Source organism: Alligator mississippiensis, chromosome 4, assembly GCF_030867095.1.
Source record: "Alligator mississippiensis isolate rAllMis1 chromosome 4, rAllMis1, whole genome shotgun sequence".
NCBI lineage: Eukaryota > Metazoa > Chordata > Crocodylia > Alligatoridae > Alligator > Alligator mississippiensis.
Window position 1 is genome coordinate 174,539,856 of NC_081827.1, and position 25,819 is coordinate 174,565,674.

At 43.7% G+C, this 25,819-nt stretch overlaps 2 protein-coding genes across 7 annotated transcripts in view; both read left to right on the forward strand.

Moving 5' to 3' along the window:
* Nucleotides 1–10,912, forward strand: part of ADAM23 (ADAM metallopeptidase domain 23) — a 192,704-nt gene extending 181,792 nt beyond the window's left edge. For 3 of the 5 annotated variants that reach the window (XM_019492165.2, XM_014594373.3, XM_019492167.2), the window contains one exon: nt 4,529–7,975. In XM_019492165.2, the coding sequence (XP_019347710.1) occupies nt 4,529–4,577 (49 nt within the window). In that variant the 3' untranslated portion in view covers nt 4,578–7,975. Of the gene's footprint in view, nt 1–2,690; nt 2,835–4,528; nt 7,976–10,791 lie in introns of those variants that run through there. The other 2 variants (XR_009462034.1, XM_019492168.2) reach the window with 2 other exon arrangements.
* A 10,508-nt stretch (nt 10,913–21,420) lies between these two features.
* FAM237A (family with sequence similarity 237 member A) overlaps nt 21,421–25,819 on the forward strand; it is a 31,025-nt gene continuing 26,626 nt past the window's right edge. The window contains exon 1 of one of the 2 annotated variants that reach the window (XM_059727105.1): nt 21,421–24,264. The gene's annotated coding sequence lies outside the window, so the exon portion shown is untranslated. The remainder of the gene's footprint in view (nt 24,265–25,819) is intronic. The other variant, XM_059727106.1, reaches the window with a different exon arrangement.

Consider the following 25,819-nt stretch of genomic DNA (forward strand, 5'->3'; position numbering starts at 1 on the left):
AAGTCTCCCCTGCTCTGAGCTCTCCACTCTTCTGTCTTTGCTTCAGGAGCCCCATGCAGAGTACAGCCCTATAGGGAAGCTTGAGGGGCTAGAGCCATCCCAAAATTCACTCTGGCCTCCCCATAGCCACCCCTCCCAGTGATGCTGCTGCTACCTGCCCCGTGCAGGTGAGCCCACCCTGAGTCTGGCCCTGGCCCAGCCATACCCCCACCTGGAAGAGGCCAATGTAGCCCCTGGCCTTAAGCCCACAGTGGGCAGTCTGCCCTCACCCTGGGGGTCTGCCCACACACAAATCCAGGGGGTGGGGGGGCAGTACATAACCCCATGCATTTTTGTCTCCCTGCCGCTGATTAGCTGAGGGACCTCAGCGGCCTTGCTGCCGACCAGCTAAGAGACAGAAACGGCATCAGATTTAAAATCGTGGCTTTTGCTTCCCTGCCAAGGAGCGAGCCACAACTGGAGCCTCTGATTGGTCAGTTAATCCTCCTATGCTGGCAGGGAGCACTGGGCCAAGAGACAGCTGGCCAGGGCTGCTTGCTTCTGGGGTGGGGACCTCCCAGCTCTGGCTCCCTGATCGAGGTGGAAAGAGCTTCAGGGGGGTAAACCCCAGTCCCTTGCCCTGATCTTCTGGTGGGGCAGCTAGCAGCAAGCCCCCAGCTGAGTGTGGATTCCCCACCCAGCCAGGGGCACATTACTAGCTGACCCACCAGGAATCAGAGCAGGGGGCTGGGACCTGCCCCTGACTGGGGCAGTTCCCAGCCCCTGTTCCATGATTGCAGGCCGGGGCTGGAGAGCCTGTTCCCTACTCAGCTCTGTAGTCACAGAGCCTGGCGAGCTTGTTCCTCGCTCAGCTCTGGAAGAGTGGAGCTGGGTGGGGACCAGACTGGGGAGGCTGTTCCCTACCCAGCTTCGCATTTCTGGAGCTGAGAAGGGAACTGGCAATCACAGAACTGGGCAGGGAACCAGCTCCCCAGCCCCCACTAACAAGGAGCTCCTATCACCAGCTCCATGGTTGCTAAGGATCTCCCAGTGCCCGCCTCACAACTGTGGAGCTGGCGCTGGGTGATAAGGATCTCCCAGCCCCCACTCCCCGATTGCGATCACAGAGCAGGGGGCTTGGAGCTCCTTGCTGCTGGGGCAGGGGGACACAGTCCTCAGCCTGGTTCTGGGGGTGGAGCCCACCCCAGAAGCAGGCAGCTCCCCAGGGGTAGGAAGCAATCTCCCGGCTCCTGTTGGCTGGCTGACCAGGAGCAGTTTTGCTCCTTGTCAGGCATCTACATAAACACTACTGTGCAGGTAGCAATCACAAGTAAATTTGCTACTTGCATTTGCTGATAGCAAATTTACTCGCAATTAGCAAGGTTTACTGTGCAGTAAGCATGTGCATACATAGTAAAGAATCTCTTGTAGACACCCTGTGACTACAAGGATTGTATTTATGGGCAGCCCAGCATTTAGCCATATGGTGGGGGAAGCATATGCCAAGTGAGGATTTTGGGTCTCCAGCCTAAAAAAGAGAAGGCTGAGAGGGGGCCTGGTAGCAGCTTGCTGCTACATCAGGGGAATACATCAAGAGCTTGGTGAACAACTTTTCCCCAGGGCACCCTTGGGGAAAACCAAGAATAATGGCCACAAACTCCTGGGAGACCGCTTCAGGCTCAACTCTAGGAAAAACTTCTTCACAGTCAGGGTGTGTAGACTGTGAAATAAGCTTCCTCCAGACACCTCTGCAATCCAGTGACCCCAATCCAGTGACCTCCAGTGACCCCAGCAAGGTGACCGTGCAGTCACCTACCCTGGAGATTGGACGGTCACCTTGCTGGGGTCCATCCAACTTGACCCCAGTTGTCTTTCCTGCCTAGCAGGGGGCTGAACGTGATGATCTTGTGAGGTCCCTTCCAGCCCTGATCAATCTATGAATCTTTGAAACAGTACATTAGAAGGCTCAACTGACACTCTTCCGGACAGTGTGTCAGAAAGATACTGCATATTTTTCCATTCAAGACATTTTAGGAGAACTGTTGGGAGCTTAGTTGTAATGGAGAATGAACTAAATAGTGTAGGAAAGTCATCAAAATGAATTGGGATTTTCTAGCCTATGAATAAATGAGAATTTTTTACTTGATTGCTGATAGTTTCCTAATTTTTAATTATGACCTCTTTGGGAAAAAGAAAGAACTTTGTTCACTTCTTTTTGCAAGCGCTTAATAAAGGAATCTCAACATACAATTTGTTGTGAGTAGGGGTGGATTTTCCCATTGGTTAGACCATGGGAATGAGAATCAATGCCTGAATTCTGTTCCCAGTTCTGACACTGGATTAATGGCCAAGATAATGATGCCCATTTCCTATAAAGCACTTTGAGACTGTTCAACAAGAAATGCTGTTTTAGCACAAGATATTCCAGTTTATTACCATAAAATAAATCCCAGTATACAGAACTGGCTTACTAAACATTAAGCCTAGCATATTTAAAAAAAAAAAAATGTACCTATTTTGACTGTCACATTTAGATCTTCGAGTCCTTCATATTCAGGTATGATGATTCTTTCAGAGGAACCTAATATGGTGGAGAAAATTGTAGTTAATAACTAATTGCTGGATACTCAACATTTTGATATAAAATATTAAGCAAATATTGTAGGAAAAGAAAGACAGTAGTATGGTTGATTTTTTTTTACTTTTGGAAGAGTGTGTTCCAAATTAGTGACCTGGAGGGCAGGAGTGACAGAAGATTTATGCTTTTGACATTGACCGTCAGAGATGTGCTGTGTCGAAGAGGCTGACTAAGGTTTCTGCAGGATGTTGCCAGTTGATTGGCAGCTCTACATTAGGTAGGATTTGTTTAAAATTAACTGTAGAGGTGTATATGGAAGTGATCAATGCATAAAATCCCTGTTAAAAATCCATTTAATAAGAAAAGTTTAGGCAATACAACTTACTTCAGTATAGGCTTTTATGGTTCTTTTAAAAAAAGAACAAAATGTTACCGCTTTCTGGAATGGATTGGATTAAATTACAGGGATTTTTTTTTTTTTTAACATTTGCTTTAAAGAAAACTCATTGCAGTTGTTAGTTACTGGAATTTGAATTCTGGTATGCCATGTAGCAAAAAAAAAATTTTTTAAATAGACTTTAGACATTTAAAAATCCTTTTCACATATGACAGAAAAACTTTGAACTGGCAGAGAGTATAACCAAATTAACATTGTGGTTAACAAATTTTCATTATTCAGACTTCCTGCTGTATAATTCTTTTTCCAAGTTACCCAAAAAGATCATCCACTGATATCAGACCTTAACCGCTACACTGCGGAGGTTGTTGGGTTTTGATATCTAAGTAATGCAGTCAGGCTTATTCATGAAGAGTATTATACAACACTTTGTATAAATATAAGTAAAACATTTAAATTGTTAACATAATTAAACTTAAAAGCCTGTAACTCTTAAGGTGCATGCTTGAATTTACTGGATGTGGGCAATGGCGGAAGATCAAAGGCTATCAGGTTCTTTGGCAGATTTATGGAGAATTCTTCTTTTTGCACTCATCCTTAAGTCACCTGAACCCACTTAAGTAAAAGCTTGCTTTCATGAACACTGCAGCAATGATGTGGGGAGGGCACAGAAGAATAGAAAATCCTGGGCTTTTTGTGTATAATTTTTAGGGAACTTGTGAATTCCCGTTCTATGTTTTTGCATGAAAATTTGGTGGCGGTAGTGGTGCACACGCCCAGTGTTAAGACTAAATGCATGAGCCCTTTGCTTGATGCCCCACATAAAGCCAGATTATGGGGAGGTTGCACTAACTTTTGTTGTTGCCTTGTAATGTCTTGCTGTTTATTAACATAGGGTATCAGTGTCGTAGAAGAATGGACATTGGCACAGAAGCTTCTTCATAACTAATAAGAATAACTTGTCCATTCTCCTTCGAATGCTGTGTCTCAGTATCTGCTACGTTTTGCCCTTTATTGGAGATTCAGAACTTTTTTACCATAATATGGTAAGGGCTCATAACAGAGGCACTAGAATGACTTACAGTGGGATGAGCTATTTGCAGATTCAGCATCGCTAGTCAAAGTTGGACACCCAAGTGGGTATGGTGACCTCATTCAAAGAGGACATATTTTGGAGATCAGTGGGTCACTGTTACAACAGCCAGTAGCTTTGCATTTGACATGTGAGCATTTTGAATGGTCCAAGATGCAATATGCAAATGCTTTTCTGTCAATGTGTACAGCTTTGCTGTGCAATGTGAAGCTTTGTATATAATCATAGCTATAGATTTAAGATATTTAGCTTTCAGCTCCCAAGAGTTACCAAGAATTGATAAAGTAACAGCAAGTATCTAAAGCCTCACACTATCAAATCAGTATAATTCCCTTACTGTAAGTTTAGTTTGTTGAGAGTGCCTCAGAGTGGGCTTATTACTTTACTATGGTGTTAGCACTTTTACTTTTATGTTATGCCCAACTAATGTCTTGTGTTTTTCCTCCTATTTTCTTCATCTACTTCTAACGCAACTTGGAAGAAATGTCAAAAAGAGAAGGTATGATCCAAGTCAGCAAGGCCCTATCTGAAAAACTTAAATTGGAATAGCCTCTCCTTGCACTACTGGATTGTGGATACAATGTCTTTGCTGTAGCTGCGCAGAAAATAAGTCAGTGAAGAAGAACATTTGGAGTGGCACTGACTACTATGGACCTAAAGTGAGGGTGTTGGGGAAGGGATGAAGGAAAACTGTCCTTTTTGGAGATAAGTTCAGATACTCCCTCCTTTCACCTCTCTCTCTCTCTTTTTTAAATGAAGACTGCAACAACAGAGAAGGGAAAACTGTTTCAAACTTGTTTTTTGTTCTTGTTTTCTTAGACAAATAAAGGAAGAAAGGGACAAATAAACCAAGTGCAATAAGAGAACTGTTTAAAAATAGCAAACTGTCAGAAGATTATTTTTCCCAGTCTGCTGGAAAAATATTATAACTTGAGTTGGCATGACTTTTTTCATATTAATGACAAACTCCAGTGGCATGATGAGCTAATTTTTGAAAGGATAAACTGCATGGCATATATACACAACAAGCAAGCTAGCAAGCCAACCCCCAAGCAAAATCTGCAACCAAATATATACAGAGAGGAAAGCAACAAATACAGAACACAGAGAAGCTGATACAAGCTCTTAAATCTTTCACCACTGCAATGCATTCTGTCTCTTTGGAGTGAATAGTTCCCTACTCTACAGAATCATTGTTTTCTATACTGGATAAAAATTCCTTTGGGTATGGGAGCTATTGTTTCTCTGAACAGTGAGGATAACGTGTATAGTTAGTCTAGAAAGAAAAGAAAATGTAAATATGGAAATAAGAGATTTTGAGATATCATTTTCACAGAGATATATCGAAGCATTTCTTTATCGAAGGTTCTATTCTTTATGTAAATCTAATTTTGGTGGTTTAATTTTGCTCCCCTAAATTTTAATTTTTCTAGCATGTTGTATAGCGGGTGTTCTGGGCTTGCTCAAAAAAGGCAGATCTAGCATGCAGATGCAGGGAGTTCTGGCACCAAAACAGGTGTGCTCTAAGTTTGTATGCTTGAAACCAAAAAAAAAAAAAATTTAAAAATGTAAAAGGTGTAAATGCATATGTATGTAATGAGTTTAAGTCTCTCAAATTACTTTTTTGGGGCTGTCATGCAAATTTTCTGTATATAATGTAAGAAAGTTGACACGCTCTCAAATTAATCACAAAAGTGCCAAGCTCATCTTTTAATTTTATCTACTATTTTCCTCTGTCTAGCTCTCTCTCATGTGAAAGGAAAACAAGCTTAAGTAAGCCTTAAAATATTCACAAAATGCTGAAAGCTTGAGACAGGCTAAAGCTCTCATTTTTCTCCAGATTCTTCTCTTTCCTTCTGGCAGGCCTACAAAAATGATCTAGTCATCCAAGTTACTCTGGGTTCCCCTCTTTACACTGTCAAAGTATAATCTGAAGAAGTCCTTTTACTGATAGCTTTGCTCGGTTTTTATTTCAGGGTTAACATATAATTATTTATACAGTTCCACATACTCTAATCCAGTTCACTGAAGTCAGTAGAAGTATATCCATTAAGATTGTCAGTTGTTTAGCCCTCATTGACGTAGGCAAGGCAAAGCTGTAGAGCCCAAATTTAACTCTCATTTATGCTAATGTACATTCATGCAATTCAGGTGAACTTATTAATTTATACCAATTCAAGTAGTTATCAGAGTTTAAGCTAATGTTATAATGGTGTTTGTCTTTTCTTAAGTCAAAAGTAGAGAGGAAATTTATCTTAAACATTAATAGGTTAAAAATGCTATAATCAGTGTTCATTTTTCTTGTTCAAATGTCAAATCAATTTCTCGATTTAGCTTTGAGATATACACTTTAAAAAAAACTTGCCAAAAATCAGTACTGCATTAATTACACAATTCTCCTCATTACATTTTCTATAAAATGTTTTTTGCTTCAAGTTTGTTTCAGATTAGACATTCTCAGAAGTTTTTTTCCTCTATGAGAACCATAGTTAGTTATTTATCGAATGATATTTTAGACAGCTTTAACTTACTTGCACATACTTTGTTAACACTGAGTAAAAGGTGCTGGATATAGGTAGTCTGTGTTGATACTGATCACTCTAAACAGTATAGAATAGGAGTATTCACAATTATTTCAGCATGACCTAACTTCAGAGTAACATTTGTGTTGTATTAATAGCCATGACAATTAATACTTTTTGTTTTGAGGGGATCTCAAAGTACTTGCATTGTAATGTTGTCCTCTAGTACCTTGTTGCTTAGTTCCAGTTTGCTACAGGGTACAGAGGACATGACACTCTCTAGCAGGTTCTAAGCTTCATATTTTGGTTCTACTCCAAAAAAATGTAACCATAGTAGAAGTGCCAGTGTGGTTACAAAATCAATTAGGTGTCTAATAACTACCTGTGTAATAGACCTTTGACACTAAACATTTCACAGAATAACATTGTAAATGTGCGATGTGATGTTTTTAATCAGACCACAGTGGTCCCCAAATATTATGTACATATGGTAAGTGTTGGAGTAACTTTTTGTTACACCAGCAGTTTCATAGGAAATATGATTTCTTGATTGAATTAATGCTCCACTGTTTAGCTGTGTGCGTGTATTTGTAAAACACACAAGCTTTATGCTCTGTATGTACAGAATGTAAATGACAACACATAACCACATCACCACACAAGTGGATACTAATAATTTTTTTCTGTGGTATTAGAAGGTTATATAGTCTAAATGTTTCAGCTAGACATTGTTTATTTCCTAAGCCATACTTTGCCAAATGTTTAGAGTACATATGCTGATTATGTTATTTTTTTATCATGATAAAAATGTCACCTTTTAATCTTAATCAACAGAATAAATGTTTAAGGAATGACAAGTTCCCATTTCACCCGCTATACTTTTGCTTTGTTATTTAATAATTCATCTGGACAGGAAAATGTATGGTTACTATACTGCTCATACTGGTATGCTGCATGATCCCACTGAATTGAGCCTAATCCTCTTATAAGAAAAAAATTACTAGGCAAATTTAACAAAAAATATATTGTAGGTGCATGTTAAAAGAAACAAACTACATAGAACTGGAGTTGTACAAAGTTTTCTTTACTATGCAAAGATGGGTATTGCACAAACAAAATTTCAAGACCAATGTCAGAGGAATTTTACAAATACTTGAATTTATTTTTGTTTTAAAACCTATCAATCATGTTTTATATTCATTGTTGCTTCCACTATTACTCTTCCTTTTTAAAATGATTTGTAATTATTTTTTAAGTGCACAATTTGATGTTATGAATCAGTTTTTGTTTGAAGTTAATACTCATTCATATCTTGTTGGCTGCTGACAACTAGAAATAAAATAGTCATTGTTCTGCATCTCTTAGTAAAATGAGTATTAAAAACTTCATGAACATGGAAGTTGCAATTTATGGTTTTGATCATTTTTCTTTCTTATTACATATACTTCATTTTATTAAAATTCCTGCAGTCAAATCAGCAGGATTACAGGAACCATTAAAGTAGATTGAGATTTTCTTAGTTAAATCAGAAGCTTAAGTAAGATTTTTCCAGTTATTGATAATCTCACTAGTTAAGATTTATACCATTTCATACACTAAAAGATTTTGTCTGTTAGGTCATTTAAGTTAGATGCAGGTGAATTATTGTATGTATATAAAATATGTAGATTTTGCAAAAGGACTAGATAGTAAATGGTTGTGATATAGATGCCAATTCTAATCTCCTGTCTGTTGCTCAGGTCACAAAGGAGTTTATCTTTATTTGCATTGCTTATATTATCAAAAAATAAAGCCCCACAGTCTTACATTTGTTTGATCTGGTGAACTCCCATTGAAGCCTAGAAGAACTGTATGCAGTAACATTGTTGGATTCATTTAAAAATGAGATGCCAACAGTCCCCAAAAGAATTGGGAACAGAGTCATAACCAAATGGTACCTTATAATATTGGTGAAAAAAGTATAAAATGCTGAACTAGGAACTATATAGGCATTTAAAAATGCTTTGCCCTCAAGGAATGAAGCCCTAACCAGGTACAAAAAAGACATTAGAACAGGTTACTCAGTGTAAATCTGTTTTTGTTCTCATTTACACACACAACTCGAATGAAATCATTGAGGTTTTATGCATATAACAGGTTAAAAGTTAGTGGTCTTTTCAGGTTGATTTTTTTTTTTTAAATTAACCTGGGAAATATTAGAAGCGTGAGAGGAATATAAGGAGCTAAGCCACTCTAGTAATTTTCTCTATGCCTTAAGGGGAATTGCTGTTTTTTTAATACCTCAAAAATTCTATCGTATAATTTCTCAAATGAACTTCACTAGCACAGAGAGAAAATTTTCAGAAATGCTTCAGCAAGATAGAAGCATAAGTCTCTCTTGAAAATAGTACTTCAACTCCTAACTAGCTAGGTCCCAAGAGAGACAATGGGACTTAAGAGGCTAAATCCAAAACAATGTTTCTTAAAACCTCTGCTCGGCTGCTATGTAATTCTAGACACATGAAGTTAGCAGGTATCTCCATTTCCAACATCTACCATAGAGATTAAGGATCCATTTGCAGTCTGGACTTTGGAGCTTTTGAAATATGCCAAGAGGCTTCTAACTGACACCAAGAGGCTTTGTATCATTCCCAAGTGACTCAATAAATAAACTGATTCCTTGATAAAACTTGAGGTGTTACTATGATGGAATTTTGACTCAACTTCACTTAACACAACACAAAGAAACCCAGCACTGGTCTTCAATCCGCTTTGGTGTTAATGTTCAATTGAGGCCTCTGGCAGACATTACTTGAAGCCATGATGGGATCTTATCCTCAATCCCAATATTCTCACATCCTTCCATACCACATGTGTATGGCAGAATACACAATTTTGGGATTAGGCATTAGATCCCAATCATGCCCTACTTGCTGGAGCAAGGGGAATCTAGGATGAAACCAATCACCTGATTGTCAGTTAGGACCAAGAGCCAAACTGGTCCCTGGCCTCAGCCAACAATCAGTTTGGCACACGGATCCCAGCACTGGACTACTGCAGCCTGATGCTGGGTTCCCTGTACACCGGACCTGGCCTCAAATTCAGTTTAAGGCATGATGCAAACGAGCCACAAAATTATTATATATTAAATGTGGAATAAGTTTGTGGCTCATTTACTGCATTATCAAGCCTTAAATTGACTTGTACATGTGGCTCAGTTACTATTTTAAGGCATTTGTCAATTGCATCTTAAAGGTAATGTGCATCGGGGGCCTAACAATTTTACTGCGTATTTTTTATTTAGCATTTTCACTTAGATTTCTTCCCCTTTGAACTCCTATCTACCTAGAAGGGTCAGCCCTGCCATACAGATTTTGGCAATAGTTAAAAATAGTTTAGTACTGTAAATAGAGTCATTTACTTCTAAGCATAGAAGGTTAGGCCTGGAGTTTATGAACACAGTTGAAGTATTTAAATGTATAGATGCTTCAGGCTTTACACAATGACACAATAATGCTGTGTTTCAGACTTGCAATGTTACAGCAACAGAAATAGTGTAGCATGACCTACTGGGGCATTTCCTGCCAAAGTTAATTTTGCTGTTGCTGACAGAAGTAAAATGTTGTTATACAAACCAGAAGTAACCTACTTGAATAAGCACATAGTGATTGGTGAACTTAGGAGCTAAGACTGAAAGATTAAGTTGATTAAGCACATTCTTCTTAAATGTGTCAACCATACAGTAATTGAGCTCCACATTAGATAAAGTTGCATTAAAAAGCTCAAGCAAAAACAGGTTCTATTTTTACATTTATGAACTATGATTCTTAAACAGGAGGAACAACAATTGAAAGCCACGTTTTGCAAAAGTAATTAACCCTTAAGGCCAAGCTATATTGTTCAGCATTATTCAGAAAAAAACTGAAGACTGCAATCTGCATCTGCAAGGAGGAGTTCTGTTGAAGTGGAAGCATATATTCAAGCATAGCTTTATCTGAAGCCCAGAAAAGGCAATGCCTTTAGATCAGGTCCAAGGTGGACACAATCATTTACAAATCTTTTATAGCTGAAAGCAACTACATCACTGTGGTAATGTAAATTGACAGTAATACAGAATAATTCAGCATGAGAGCCCCATAATTTATTACTAGGCTGTTCTTTCTTGGTGAAATTTCTCTTAGAAGTAGTATATTAATTTTTCTATCACAAATGATTGAATGCTGAATCTTCTCCATTCTGACAGGCAAGAACAAACTGCCCTTTTGGAGCCACTGAGTCTACCTCCTACAATCACAGGCACCACATCATCTTCAGTTCATAAAAAACAGCTTTTATAATAAACTTCAAACAGAATTTGTAAGATACATGTAGGCAGATTTTGTAAATTGTGGAACTTCTACAAATGCTTTCTTGCTTTAGGGAGTCAAGAGGTGATATGATAGAAAAGAAACCAACAATGTTTGCACTGGTTACATATGGTAGCAGTACAAGCATTTCCCTCAAGAGAGACAGAGACATGTTTACCTCTGGCTGGTAGTCCAGGTAAGTGGATGGCCTGTTGTTTATTTTGGAGGCTGGTAACCATTTTCAGATTTCCTCCACAAACCTCTTCACCTTTCAAAGCAGGATGGAGAAGAAGTTCCCTCCATATAGCTGCATGTTTCTTCTCTACAGAAGTTTGACTGGGTAGTATCCTCATTCAATCTCTTTTTCTCTATGCTATGTAATTAAGTGCTGTGTGAATCCTGCACCTGCAGAAACTGGCACAAGAAGCAGGGTGGAACTCCCACTGTTATATAGGAAATCATAGGGGTCACAGGCCAGTGGCCCAAAGGCAGGGAACAGGTAAAACGTAAAGAAACATCAATACTGTGGTAACATACACTCAGCACCTTAATTTCCCCCTATACTTCCCGAGTTGTCCCCAGGCAAGCCTTTAGTCTCTAGAGTACTCAGACCGCAGCCTGCAGTTGCCCCCAAGTTTGAGTCCAGCTTCTCCAGTCAGGGGTGATGCATAAGGGGTGCATGGGGGTGCATGTATACCCCCTGAGAGCGCCTGTGCACACCCTGTCAGGCCATGCTCCCTGTGTAGCCAGCGGGCAGGGGGGCAGGTGGGAGTACCAGTTCCCCCCCTGCGAGCACTAGTGGGGGAGTGTGGCTGCCAGCAAAAGCGGCTGCGCCGCTTCTGGAAGTGGCCACAGAGCTCCGGAAGCGGCCACAGAGCTCCGAAAGCAGTGTGGCCGCTTCTACTGTGAGTGAGTTTGGTGCCCCCCCAGACAGCGGGATCGGCCGCCAGGGGAATCAAGAGGCACCAGACACCCATGCCTCCAGTTCACAGTCCTGGCTGACAAAGCTAGTGAGATCTCCCACTGTGTACTCCTTTGTGAAGGGTGAGCAGGCTGCTCGCTCTTCCCCTTATTCTAGCCTCAGGATTCCTCTTCCTTTTTCCCTTGCCCCCCAGCCCCTGGGAGTTTCTGGGAGTTGTCTAAATTAGCAGGCTACAGACTTCCCCTTGGTTCCTCCTGCTGTTATACACTTTACATTCACATTAATATAAACGAACCTGCAAGTGCTGATGTCCAGGTCATTATGACCATAATTTCCTCCAAGTATCAAAGTAATGGACTACTTTGATTCTGCACTTGTTCTACTTATGTAGCCGCTTCAAAATGTCTCTAGTTATTCTAACAAAGGCCTTACTACTAAGGGGGTAGTTAGGGAGAAGTCATATGTTATATGTAGACCATACCAAATCTATGGAATGTTAAGTGATGTTAAAGTTAGAACATACTGTAAGGAGTCACTCATTTCTTGCCTGCACAGTTCTGACTTACCACTTGAGAGCTGGCAAGCAGAGGGGTGGCTAGGAGGCAGGACACCTTGGCTTTATCCCTTCCCTGGATGAGAAGGTGGGGGCTGGGATCAGGGCATCCTGGGATGCTGGAAGACTCAAAATTGCTCATTTTATCTCCATGGAGCAGACTGAAGTTACCTTAACATGAGCTAGAATTAACACATGAGGTCAGAATTAACCCTCACCTGGTATAACTTTGAGAAGTTCAGCAGGCACTTAGCATGAGATAACAAGCTTTAAGGTGTGGAGGATTACATTTTAAGTGCCTTTAGTATGGTCTAAGTGTAACGTGTAACTTCACCTGTAATGTTCTCTACTAATCACTACCTGTGTGTGGGGCTGGGGTTAGGCAGAGGTGCTACAAACACTTCATTTCTTCATCTCACACAGGAGTTCAACAAAAAAACCTCACATACCTCAAGTAACAACAGCTTCTTGTAGCTTTATAGCTTTTGCTAGGACAAAATGGTTTGCTGCACAATAAAAAATATTTATTCTTTGGCTGAGATCTGGTGCTGCTTGGATAGTTTGGTTTTATTTCTGTATTCACTCAGTAATGCAAGTTTTGGTGGAAAGTTCATTAGTTGTCAGCTGTGCTACACCAGCTTCTATGCTGAGAGTAAACATGAGGAGAATGACAACTGGCAAGTCTAGAAGACAGTGCTGTAAGACTCATTAATAAAAGACTTCTTCCATCCTACCCCATTTCACTAATAGTTGATTTGAGTGGTTAGTACTGGGGACCAGAGCACCAAATTTGATTCCTATCTCCCTCATTGATCTCCACCATAACCAAACAAGTCACTGAACCTTTCTGTGCTTCAGCTTACTCACCCGTAAATAGGGGATTATACATCCTTATCCTAGAAGGAAACTGTTCTCTCACTTTCTTTTTCTCCCAAGACATCATATTGCCTATACAAGGTCACACCTCTGAACCAGTTAGTCTCTAATGGACCACTCTGCCCTGCTTGCTGCCTAATTATAGTGTTGCAGGGACTTAGGTGATGGTTCTTCTGGAGCAAGTAGAGATTACTGTCAAGACTGTAGCCATCTGTCAGACTCCCTGGTCATCATCAGAATGACAAAACAGCTCCTTAGACAGTAGTCTCCCTTTCCCCCACCCACCCCCACCTTACTCCTTCATGTAGAAAAGGGCAAGCAGGAAGTATCAGCAGTGGTTTGAGTGCTTGATTCCCTTATTTTGGTTTGTAGAAGCAGCTGAATAAAACAGGACACAGAGCTGTTTAAGCAGTAAGTGGTTTGTGGGGCAAGGCCCACATAGCAGTGAGGCAGTCTTGGCAAGGGAGAATGAACTGGTCTGGCAGCTGAGCAGTCCTTCAGCTGCTAATAGCTGTATCTGGAACACCTGGATCCTCTGCACTGAATGGTATTTCATTTTGGTGCCTTGAGTAGGCAAAGATCAGGAGCAGGCCAGAGATGTTCCCCACACACACTTCTAATTCAAGCCCTAACTAGCACAGATGTAGAAATACTAATTGAGCTCTTTAAAGCCTTGAAAGTAGTTGAGAGCAAGACCTGACCTGGGGGCAGTCATGGCAGGTACAGTTATCTATGCAAGAATTGTTCTCGTGATTAATGTACTATGGAAAAGCTTGGATTTCTGCACTTACATCACACCAGAGTAATGGCAGGACAGTTCACAGCCATGCCAAACCAGTAACAACTTTCAACCTGTTGCATGGGACATACTTGCAGCTAAATTTTCAGTTAAGGTAAACCATCAAGTCTCCATTGGCTTCAGTGGAGGTATATCACTTTACATTGAGGATGTGGCCCAAAAAGCAAAGCTTTTTTTCATATTGGTTCAATGATGTGCTTCTATACATAAATAACTGCAACTAGATCAAAGGAAGGCTGGCTACAGCAAATTGCCCCTGCTTGCAAAGAGAAATGCCTCAGATTCTTTCTAAAACAGAAACATTGTTTTCTGATTCAGTCTGTGTACTTCATTCACAAGAATACAGAAGATAGTATTAATGTCCTCCCCAAACCTTTTCCTTTCCTCCCTTTTAATAACGTACTTAAGTCTCAGTGATGGTTGTGAAACCATAGGGATGTGATCATTTTACTATTTTAAGTATGTCTGAGTTCTGCATTGCTATTGCTAAGATTTGCTCCATTATAAAGTTTGCTGATTTTAATGACAACAGAATTAACTGTAATGAGAATGCAGAAAGCAGAACAGCAGGTTGGGCAAGGGAAAGGGATCAGAGGAACACTTAGGGAGAATGTGAGGCTAAGTTGTGGTCCAGCTACCAAAAAGGACAGCCCCCTACTGGTCTAATTGATCATAATCTAGTCCATCTGCCTACTAGCCCATGGTATTCCCCATTTGCTAAGGTTTTGCCAATTATAACGATAGAAAATAACAGCTCCACGCTAAAACGTTCTCCATCCAGCCAGCTGAATTTTTTCCCTGTAATACTACATAAGTGTTCCTAGTTGGACACTTTATGGTAAATGTCTCTTCCCCTAGTTCCCCCCACAGCAACAACACCCTTATGTATCTCCTTTTGATTTATCTAGGTTTGACTATTTAATATATGCACAAAGAAACATTACAAGTCCTAGCAATATGATTTTTACAATAAAAAACTAAAATAATGGTTGCCATGGTTTATTTTACGGTTGACTATTGGAGACCTGTTGAGGAATAATCTGGATCCAGTTCTTTTGGAAGATATTTTGGTTTTGAACTGGCAATGATGGTGCATCTCCTCTGAAATTCACCAGAATTTTGTCATTCCTTACCTAGGATTAATATACCCTAACTTCCAACAGTACAAGGGGTACTGTACCCTGACAACAGAAAAAACTTGCATGTGGAGAAGAAAAAAATTACAGAACATGCTGTGTTACTTCTTAAAACACATGGAAAAATCTATCTCCCACTCAGAAAGTTTAGCTGAGATGAGATAGGAGAAAAAGACATGAATGAATTTATCACCTAATAGATTTTTCTTATTCCTTAGTTCTAGGCTAATGCTCATCATTATGAAATCATTTTACCCAGAGCTGCCCATCTAAACCTAATGATGTGCAAGGTGACTCACATTTTTCCTGGAGTGCCTTAGTGAAGCGAGCTCTTCATTGCATACAAATAATGGAAAAAGTGAGGTTTTATTATCTGGCATGAACTACTAAAGTTTGGGTCACCCCTTCATTTGCAAGCTAATGCTCTTCTGAAAATGCAGACTCCACACAAATGTTCTTGGACTCCATTAAAATTAATCACGAGGGCTTGTCTAGTCATCTATAAAAGTTGAGCTGAATGGCTGGAGGAAGCCTGCCTGCAGACTCAATTAACTGCTAGCACCTTCATTACTATGGTATTCCCAGAAAAATCCTGAAAATATTCTGTACACCTAGAGTGCAATTATGAGCATCAGTTGTTTGTAACTGATTCCAGACTCGGCAGGGGTGTTAAGAAATGTGATAATCAGGAATCCTGGTTTTCTGTGATAAAAAAATCACAAATTATCTGATAAAAATTCCAAAATCCATGGCTAAAATTAAATGTCCCCCACAGCCCACCCCCATGCATAAAAGGGGGGCCATGCATAAAAGTTGCCTGCTGCTGCAAGCTCTGTGCTGCCCTGGCCATGCTTCCTTTGCAGGCGGGGGCAGCAGTGAGGGGCACAACCCTGTGCTGCCCTCATGCACACAGAAGAAGCGTGGCCAGGGCAGCATGGAGCTTGCAGTGGTAGGCAGCTTTCGTGCCGTGCCAGTCACATGCGTACTGTGCCAGTCGCACACACTGCGCTCCCGAGGGCCTGGAAAAGGGCAGCAGAGCAGGCAGCGCAGCATCGACGACCCAGGGTTTGCAGCTAGCTGGGCACTCCAGCTGGGGGATGGGGCATCTGCAGTCTCCCTGCTCCTGGATGGAGTGCCTGGCTGGCTGCAAACCCCCCCTCCTGGCCAGAGAGTGCTCAAGCTGGCTAGAGGCTGACGGAGTGGGGGAGGCTACAAACCCTCCCTCCTCCCGGCTGGAGTGCCCAGCTAGCTGCAAACCTTCCCACTCCCTCAGCCCCAGCCAGCTTGGGCACTCTAGCCGGGGCGGGGAGGGGGGGAAGGGTTGCAGGTAGCTGAGCACTCTGGCTGGGAGTGGGGAGGCTGAAAACCCCCTCCCGGCTTGAGTGCCCTGCCGGCTGCAAACGTCCTCACTCCCTCAGCCCCTAGCCCGCTTCCCCCCAGCCCTGCCCTGCAACCCCCAAGCCCCACTTACTTCCAGCAAGAAGAGTGAGCCTGAAGCAGCCTCCGGTAAGTGCAAGTGTCAGGCTCCATCCTTCCCCTCTGGGCAGGGTTGAGGATTTCCCTGCCCTTTTTGCAAATAGCTCTTGTAGGCTGGAACTCAGCCAGCCTGCAGAGCTCTTTGCAAAAGGGGAAAATCAGCAGGTTTCTCTTCTAAAAGGGAAAATCTGAATTTTCTCTGATAAAAATGGGAAATCTGTGGTTTTCCCTGTTTTTCCATGGGATCCCTGGTGATTATATAGAACAGGGGTTGTCAACACATACCCCTGGGGGTACATGTGGGTGAGCAGGGACAGAGCACCACCACCCTACACTGCCTCCCCATCCCCCCTCAGGAGCAGGGCTGGCTACATCAATTAAAGGCAACCAGGATCACCCCAGGACTCATGGGCAGCCTCCCAATTCATATATATATATATATATATATATATATATATAAGGCATGGCAAGTGAAATAATGGGAAGACTACACTTAGAAGTTGGGTTGCAGCAGGTTTTAGTGGCCACCAGGGGATGCCACAGCCATCCTTGGGGACAAACTTGCTACATAGCTCCTAAGTCCATATTTGGATCTGACCTAGACTGTCTCCAATGGTGGTCAGACTGAGCCTTGTCTGTGAGCATCATATTAAAACAACAAAAAACCCATATGCAACATTGCACATTGCAGGATTCATCTTCAAGGTGTGCAGAATAACTCCCAGTCTGATTCTGCTAGTCATGACGTAGCCTTGCTGGCAGGAACACTTTTCATCTGAAAATTAAAAAAGGTTTTAAAGCCCATATTACCACTGGAGTACTTTTCTCACCTTCAAGGAAGAGGCAGCAGTAAAGTTACAAGTAAAAACATGGAGCTATGACTAGACTGGGTTGGAAATGGGGGAGACAACCTAGAGTTGATATACTTCTAGATTAGCCAGACACTGACACCACTAGTAGGACCCCATAGTTCAATTGTGGCCTTATTTAAGTAAATGATAAAATTCTCCATTGATCTCTGTGAGGCCCAAATTTCATTCTCAGGGTTTAGCTATACCACTTGCCTCTACATTTGTAGATATGCACAGTGCTCTTCAGTAATCACTTAACCAGCTTGCCACAACAGATATTCACTTTTGATTCAGGAAATGCAGCCACATGCCTGCAGTGGCTCTGGCCAGAAGCTGGGGGGTGCTAGAGTATGCCTCCCAGCCTGTCAGCAACTGCCAAAGGGAGGAGACTGAAGCTCCAAGGCTTTCAAGGTTTTCCCCCCTCCCTGCTCCAGTGGAGGGGACATGCTAGGCCCCAGCCCTGGGCTAGTATGCTGGAGGGTGGGAATTTAAATCCCCTCCCTAGCCCACAGGGGACCCCAGCCCAGGTCTGCCTGGGGGTGGGGGCAGTGCCTGCCAGGCTACTACCCCCTCCCTAATCAACCTGCCCTGGCTTCCTGCGGGAGACTGTCAGGCTAAGGAAGGGGTGGGTGGGGAAAAAGATAGTGGCACTGAATTAATAAAATCTTGAACAAGAATAGTCCTTTCTCTGAAGTGAACATGTACTGAACACGGCAATTTGCAACTTCAAGGACACAACAAAGAACAACCAAAACTTTTTGCCTAAGGTAAGTGTAACAGGGAACCCTAACCCTGTGGGTTAGCGGGTTGTTTTTTTTTGACTGACAGGCCTAGCTAGAGAGAAAAGGGGTAGGCCCACAGTGGCTGAGACCCCAACATAAAGAGGAATTTACAAATACCATCTGCGAGGCTTGGGCTGAGGTGTAGGGGAGGAATGGAGCCACAGACAGCGCCCCCTGGCATCGGGGCATACAATGGGCAGCCTCCCACTTAATTAACAATAATTAATTAACGACAAGGCTTGGCAGCCGAGAAGGTGGGCAGTTGGCCCATAACAGGTGGGCGGGGCTACCAGTAGACAGACCTCAAAGAGGCTCCTCTGTTACAATGGTGCATTGGCTGGGAACTTTTTATACGGCAGTATGCCTCATAGGATGCTGGTTCACCTGTATGAGAGAACGAACCCTTGGGTCCATGAAGAAACCAGAGAAACGAAAGCAGATGCTAGTCCCAGACCCAGAGTAACAGCAGCAAGTGTTGGATCAGCTACGCCAAATAATACAAGGCCTACGGGATCAAGCCGCAAGACAACAGGAACTGTTAGCCAACATGACCGGGAGCATCCACCCGCGATCAAGGACCCAGGTAGGGATGTGTGGCTACGGAGCCAGAGTTGACTCTGAGGTGGGAGACGAGCCACCCACATTGACAGTGGAAGTGACAATGCAGGGAAAGAAGGTATGGGCTATGCTGGACTCAGGCTCATTACAGACCATGGTGCGGAGCGATGTGTTACCGGCAAGAGAGGGGGAAGTAGCGGACCGCGTAATTATGCAATGCTGGTGCAGGGATTCCATTGAAATCGACAGAGTGGGGGTCATCCTACAAGTAGGCAACAGGCCCTGCCAGATGCTAGTTGGGGTCACTGAGCGCTTACCCTACCCAGTAGTACTGGGCTCTGACTGGCCAGAGTTGTTGACAGAGATAGCCAGTGTGAGGCAAAAGGAGGGGACTGAGATGAGAGAAAGTTGCTGATGAAGGCCCTAGGAGACTGAGAAGCCCGAGGCTAGATGGGAAGATGACCTGAGGGCTGAGGGATTTGCGGGTCAAACCAAACAACCTCCTCCCAAAGAAAAGGCCGAACAAGAGGTGGATGTCGCACATTTGTGGGAGAACGAACATTACCAGTTGGAGCAGAGTCGGGAGGCAGATTTTCGGTATGTTTTGCAGGAACACCTGCCTCAATGAAACGGCAAGGTGTTATGACTGGAGCTGCTGAAGACAACACCGAGGCTCGAGGTAAGAAATGACCTCCTGTACCGAATTGAGCAAGGGAAGCCTGAAGGAGGGGAGGTTGTACAGTTGCTGGTACCTTGGTGATATCGATGGGCTTTATTGAAGGTGGCTCATGAGCTCCCTACGGGTGGACATTTGGGCAGGGACAAAACAGAAGCCTGCAGTCGGGCAAGATTTTTTTGGCCAGGACTGTTGCAGGAAGTGGCGAGGTATTGTGCTTCATGTCCCGTGCACCAAAAAGTGAACCCAAGCCACCCTCCAAATCTCCTTTAATTCCAATGCCCTTGGTAGAGGTTCCTTTTGAGCAGGTGGCGGTGGACATCAAGGGGCCACTTCCCAGAAGTAGCACTGGAAACCAGCATAGTTTAGTTTTACTGGATTGTGCAACAAGGTACCCGGAAACTGTGCCGATACAGACAGCGTCCGCTTCAAAGTTGGCAAACAAGCTATTGAAGATATTCTCATAAGTAGGACTCCCTAGAGAACTGCTGACAGACCAGGGAATGAATTTTACATCACACGTGTTTGAGGGAGTGAGTAAAGCTTTGGGGATTAAACACTTAAAGACGGCAGTGTATCATCCCCAAATGGACGAGCTCATGGAGCGTTTTAACTGGACGCTGAAGCAGATGTTAAAGAAATTTGTGGTTGAGAGTCCTCAGAATTGGGATAAAATGATACCACCTTTGTTGTTTGATGTAAGAGAGACACCCCAGGCCTCAACCGGGTTTTCACCCTTTGAACTATTGTATGGCCAGCAACCAAGGGGAATCCTGGATTTGATTAAAGAGAGTTGGGAAGAACATCATAGTAAAGATCAGAACTTGATCTAATACATAATACAACTGCGGGAACACATTGAAGCAGCTCAGAGTGAGGTTTTAGGAAATCTCAGAGAGGCCTAGCAATGGCAAGTGAGGCATTATAACCAAGGCGCATGGGAAAGGAAGTTTGACCTGGTGGACCACATGTTGGTTCTATTGCCTGACCATGAGAGTAAGTTACTCACCCGGTGGCAGGGACCCTATGAAATTATACGCCAAGTGGCGCCCGTAGACTATGAGGTGCATCAGACAGATAAACAAAAAAAGAAGCAAGTCTTCCATGTCAATATGTTGAAGAAGTGGGAAGACCAAGAGTGTATGTACCTAGCCCTTCATCCCGAGGAATTAGATTTGGGACCCTCTTTGACAGAGGGAAGTGGATCGGGTGACACAGAACTGGCCCCACGACTATCTGAAGAGCAGAGAAGACAGACTGCCAAGTTAGTCAGGGAATATGGAGATGTGTTCCAGGAAACTCCTGGGGAAGCTCAGAGTGTGATACACCGGATAAAAACTCCTCCAGGCCAGGTGATTTGTGAGAACTGGAGACAGATTCCACAGTGACTGCAGAGCCAGATAAAAACAGAGATTGAAATGATGCTGGAGAAAGGCATCATATGCAAGCCCCATTGTAGCAGTACCTAAGCCAGATGGAAAAATTCGTCTCTGTGTCAATTTCTGGAAGGTAAACGCAGTAGCTAAGTTTGATGCCTATCTGATGCCTAGAGTAGACGAACTGGTGGAAAACATTGGGCAAGCTCGCTACATTTCCACTTTAGACCTGACAAAAGGTACTGGCAGGTCCCAGTAGCACCTAAAGATCAAGAAAAGACAGCATTCGCCACCCCTTGGGGTCTCTTCCAGTTTCGGCGCATGCCATTCAGATTACATGGAGCCGCAGCTACATTTCAGCATCTAATGAACAGAGTTTTGGCTCCCCATGGGGGTTACGTCACGGCTTACATAGACGATATTATTATATACACTGAACACTGGGCTGAACACCTCACCGCACTGAGAGCAGTAATGCAAGACTTGAGAAGGGCCAGGCTGACAGCCAATCCGAAGAAATGTACAATAGGGAAAGAAGAAACACAATACCTTGGGTTCGTAGTAGGAAGCGGAAAGGTGAGACCGTTGTTAAACAAGGTGGAGGCATTGCGAAAGTATCGAGCTCCTCATACCAAGAAACAAGTGAGGGCTTTTATGGGGCTAGCTAGTTATTATAAAAGGTTTGTACCTCCCTTTGCAGACTTAGTAGTGCCTTTGATGGAGATGATAAAGGCAGGAGCTCCAACCAAGGTAAGATGGATGCCAGATGTGGAAAAGGCATTTTGAGCGGGCGTCGAAATTCTTGCTCGAGAAGGATGCACTATACTTGCAACCCCTACTATATACACTGGATTTTAATAAACCTTTCCTGGTGCAGACTGATGCATCAAATGTAGCTATTGGACAGGTGTTGGTCCAGAGAGAAGGAGAAGAAGAGCGCCCTATAGCCTACATAAATAGGAAATTACACCCACCAGAATGGAATTACTCCATTATAGAGAAAGAGTGTTTGGCAATTAAGTGGGCTGTTGAAACACTCCGATATTATCTGTTAGGGTGGCGGTTCACGCTGATCACCGATCATGCCCCACTATGCTGGTTACAGAGCATGAAGACAGACAATGCTAAACTGATGAGATGGGCCTTTAGTCTGCAACCATATTGTTTTGAGGTAGAGCATCACCCAGGAACCCAGAAAGTAAGTGTCGATTTCTTCTTGAGACAATATGAGGAAGAAGAGGGGCTAAGAGAAACAAAAGGACCCTGGAGAAGAGAGTGGGGTGTGTAACAGGGAACCCTAACCCTGTTACTAAGAGACAGGGTGGCCCCTCTAAGTCCAGAACCTTCCAGTCATGGCTGGCCAGTCAAGTAGGGGTTAAGGCTCAAGCCCTGCCAGTCAGTCAGGTGATAGGAAGAGGAAGGCCAGCACCCTACAAATGGTGAGTGGAGAAGACCAGAGGGGCAGCAGGGAAGCAGATTCCCAATGACTATGCTGCTGTGGCTGCAGTCTCTGTCAGAAAACTGCACCATGCCTGGAACCATCCTCACAAGCATCTAAAGTAAGCAGGCATGTTGCCTCCCTTGTTTAATGTTAACACCGGTGGTTTGGGTGAAGCTATTTGGGGAAGGAGGAGGCCTCATTGGGGGCCCACTGCAGTGTGGGGACCCCAGCGCCAAAGAGGGCACAGTATTCAGGGGTGAGTAAACCCCAGCGCCACAGAGGGGCAGGAGCCCGAGTGAGGTTTTTTTTTTGAGAGCTAGAGCCTGGGAGTCAAACCCTGATTAGTGGGTTGTTTTTTTTGACTGACAGGCCTAGCTAGAGAGAAAAGGGGTAGGCCCACCATGGCCTAGACCCCAACATAAAGAGGAATTTACAAATACCATCTGCGAGGCTTGGGCTGCGGTGTAGGGGAGGAATGGAGCCGCAGATAGCGCCTCCTGGCATCGGGGCATACAATGGGCAGCCTCCCACTTAATTAACAACAATTAATTAACAACAAGACATGGCAGGCGAGAAGGTGGGCAGTTGGCCCATAACAGGTGGGCGGGGCCACCAGTAGACAGACCCCAAAGAGGCCTCTCTGTTACAGTAAGATACATCCCAGTAAAACACAGTGAGAGCACACACAACTTAGTCTAACTTAAAATGTAAACCAAGAAGACAAGAGAAAGACTTGGATAAGTCTTACATAATCCTTAATAATAATAATAAGGCAGAGTGTCTCCTTATAGCCAGGTGTTCAGAAAGTCCTTGGGGAATCAGCAAGTGGTCTTAGGTGCTGAAGTGGAGATCCCAGTGCTCACAGGTGGCTGGGGAAGAGTCCCTCCAGCCCTGGTTCCCCAGCCTCTTCCCCCACCTCATGGCTTGTGGGAGCTCAGGGGAATTTTGCCCTCTCCCTGTCCTTTTATCAACTGCTTGTCTGCCTTAGTCTCTGCTAGATGTGGGAGAGGGTAGAGTCTGCTGACGTTTTACAATGTCAGTGTAATTCCCTGCTTTCTTTGGTCACACCAGCACATTGAGCTGGGGAAGGGGGAATTAAAGCCCCTCCAAGACCCCAGGCCTCAGCTGGGGTTTGCCTGAGGGGAGGCAGTCCCTCTCAGGCTGTTGCCCACCTGTGCCCTACACCCCGCTTGAGCAGAGAGCAGGGGGCATGGACAGCACAGTGAGCTGGGGAAGTGGAGATTAAAACCCCTCTTAGACCCCAGTTGGGGTTTGCCTGAGGGGGGCAGTCCCTCTTAGGCTGTTGCCCCCCCCCCCAGAACCCTCCAACCTCCTCCACTTCAGCAGCAAAAAGTTTGTCAGGGGCTGTCCCCATGGAGACCTGGCTGCAATCCCCAGCTGGGTTTACCACCGCTATCCCCTTGTCAGCCAGCCCTCACTGCTCTGGCTAGAGAGCAGAGGGGCAGGGCCAACCCTGCTCTCTGGAGCAGAGAGTCCAGCCCAGCCCAGGGCTGCAAAGCATGCTAGGATACTGGGGGACTGTGATTTAACTTGTACCAAAAAGGGGTCTGGGACAGAAGTTGCATAAATCGGTTTGACCTAAATCAGTTAAGTCTGATACTACATTCAACCAGTTTTATCTTAAACCAGTTTCAGCCATTTTGAAACTGGTTTATGTGCACCTGAGCTTCTGTTCTGTTACAGGTTTAAACCAGTTTTTGATCACTTAAGCCAGTTTATATGTAACTTCTGTCCCTAGCCTCGGGGACTGGGGGGGAAGTACTGAGTAATGAGAACACAGAAACATGACCGTTTTCCTTGCATGTTACAGAGACAGTGATGAGCACCATTGGAAAATCGGAGGCTGCTTTGAAATTTGCTCATGCTATTGAAACAAGATTAGGCTCCACTTAAGCAATTGCTGGTGAGTATGTCAGATACAGTGGTCTGCCTGCAATCAGTATGGTGTTTCCAAAAGTTACTTATCTCCTTTCATTTTCTTGGAACTTTTACAACTACCTTTTAAATCAGGGGTGGGCAAAATGCGGCCCGTGGGCCGAATGTGGCCCGCCAGGCCATTCTATCCAGCCCGCAGGGCCCCTAAAAAATTTAGAAAATTAATATTTAACTGCCCCTGGCTGCCTGTCATGCGGCCCTCGATGGCTTGCCAAAACTCAGTAAGTGGCCCTCCGCCCGAAATACTTGCCCACCTCTGTTTTAAATGCTTAAGTAAATACCTAATGAATTCAATGCAATATTTAATGTATATTCAACCAGGACATTGACACACATAAGTGGCTCAGAAAAAAAATGTTGTGGTGCCTGAGTGCTCCTGGCCTGTTTGTTTAGACACTGTATATACTGTACATGTAATGAAACACATAGCATATACCCTGTCCCAAAGAGTTTACAAAACATATATCCATATCAGGCACCCTTGTAGATCATTTAAAGATATTGCAAAATCAGGACCCCTATATACAGTATCTTTCTCAAAAGTTATTCTGCCCTGATTCGTTAGAAGGATGGAACAAATTAATATTAAGTAAGTTGATTCATTTAGCTTTTCTTGGACACAGAATACTTGTGCACAGATGATGCTTTCCCCAAATTTATTGCTGAAAATTATTCATCATCTTTCCCCTATTCTTAACACTTCTGCTTTGAAATTTGATCTGTGCTTGATTGGGGTTTTGTCAAAACTGAGATATGAACTTCGTACACTTTGAGTAGGGACCTGCTCCAAAGCCCTCTGAAGTTAATGATGAAACCCCCTTCTAACTTCAAATGGCTTTGGATTAGGCATGACTCTGTTTCACTGAAGCTCTCGAATATTATCAGCCACAGAGTTCAGTAGGATATAAATCAGCACTTAGTTTTTAGAGCTCCTTTGAGGGTGAAAATGTCAGCAGGTATAACTGGGAATATGACAACTCCCCTTTTTGCATTTGACACTCTTCCCTTCCAGGTACTGGCTGAATAAGGATGGTAGAAGACAGGGTAGATTTGCACCTTATAGACTAACTAGGATGGACTTAAAACACAGAGGGTGAAATTCTGGACCTGGTGAAGTCTAGAAAAGGTCCTGCTGACTTCAGTTGACTAGGATTTCACCTGTAAGAGTTGTATGTGTTAAGCCCAATGTCACGGCGGGGTCCTCGTGGAGGGCTGTGATCTCCTTGAGGCCCTCTCACCGCGCTACTTCAGCCCGAGGGCACCCTCCATTCTCGCCCGCCACATCTTGATGGAATATGTAATAGGGAGGCTGCCTTGTGTTTCCTCGGGCACGTAAGCTCCTGGACCCCTCGTGGGTCTCCCCGTACGATGGGCACTACTCAAGCACCCCAGCCTTATGGGCTGTGCGTGGCTCCTACCAGCCCCTAATACCACGCCCCAAGCCTCGCAGATGTAATAGACGTTGTTAGGTCTGTACGCCCACTTCCTGGGCCTCCTCTAAAGTGTAGCCCACGCTGGGCTCT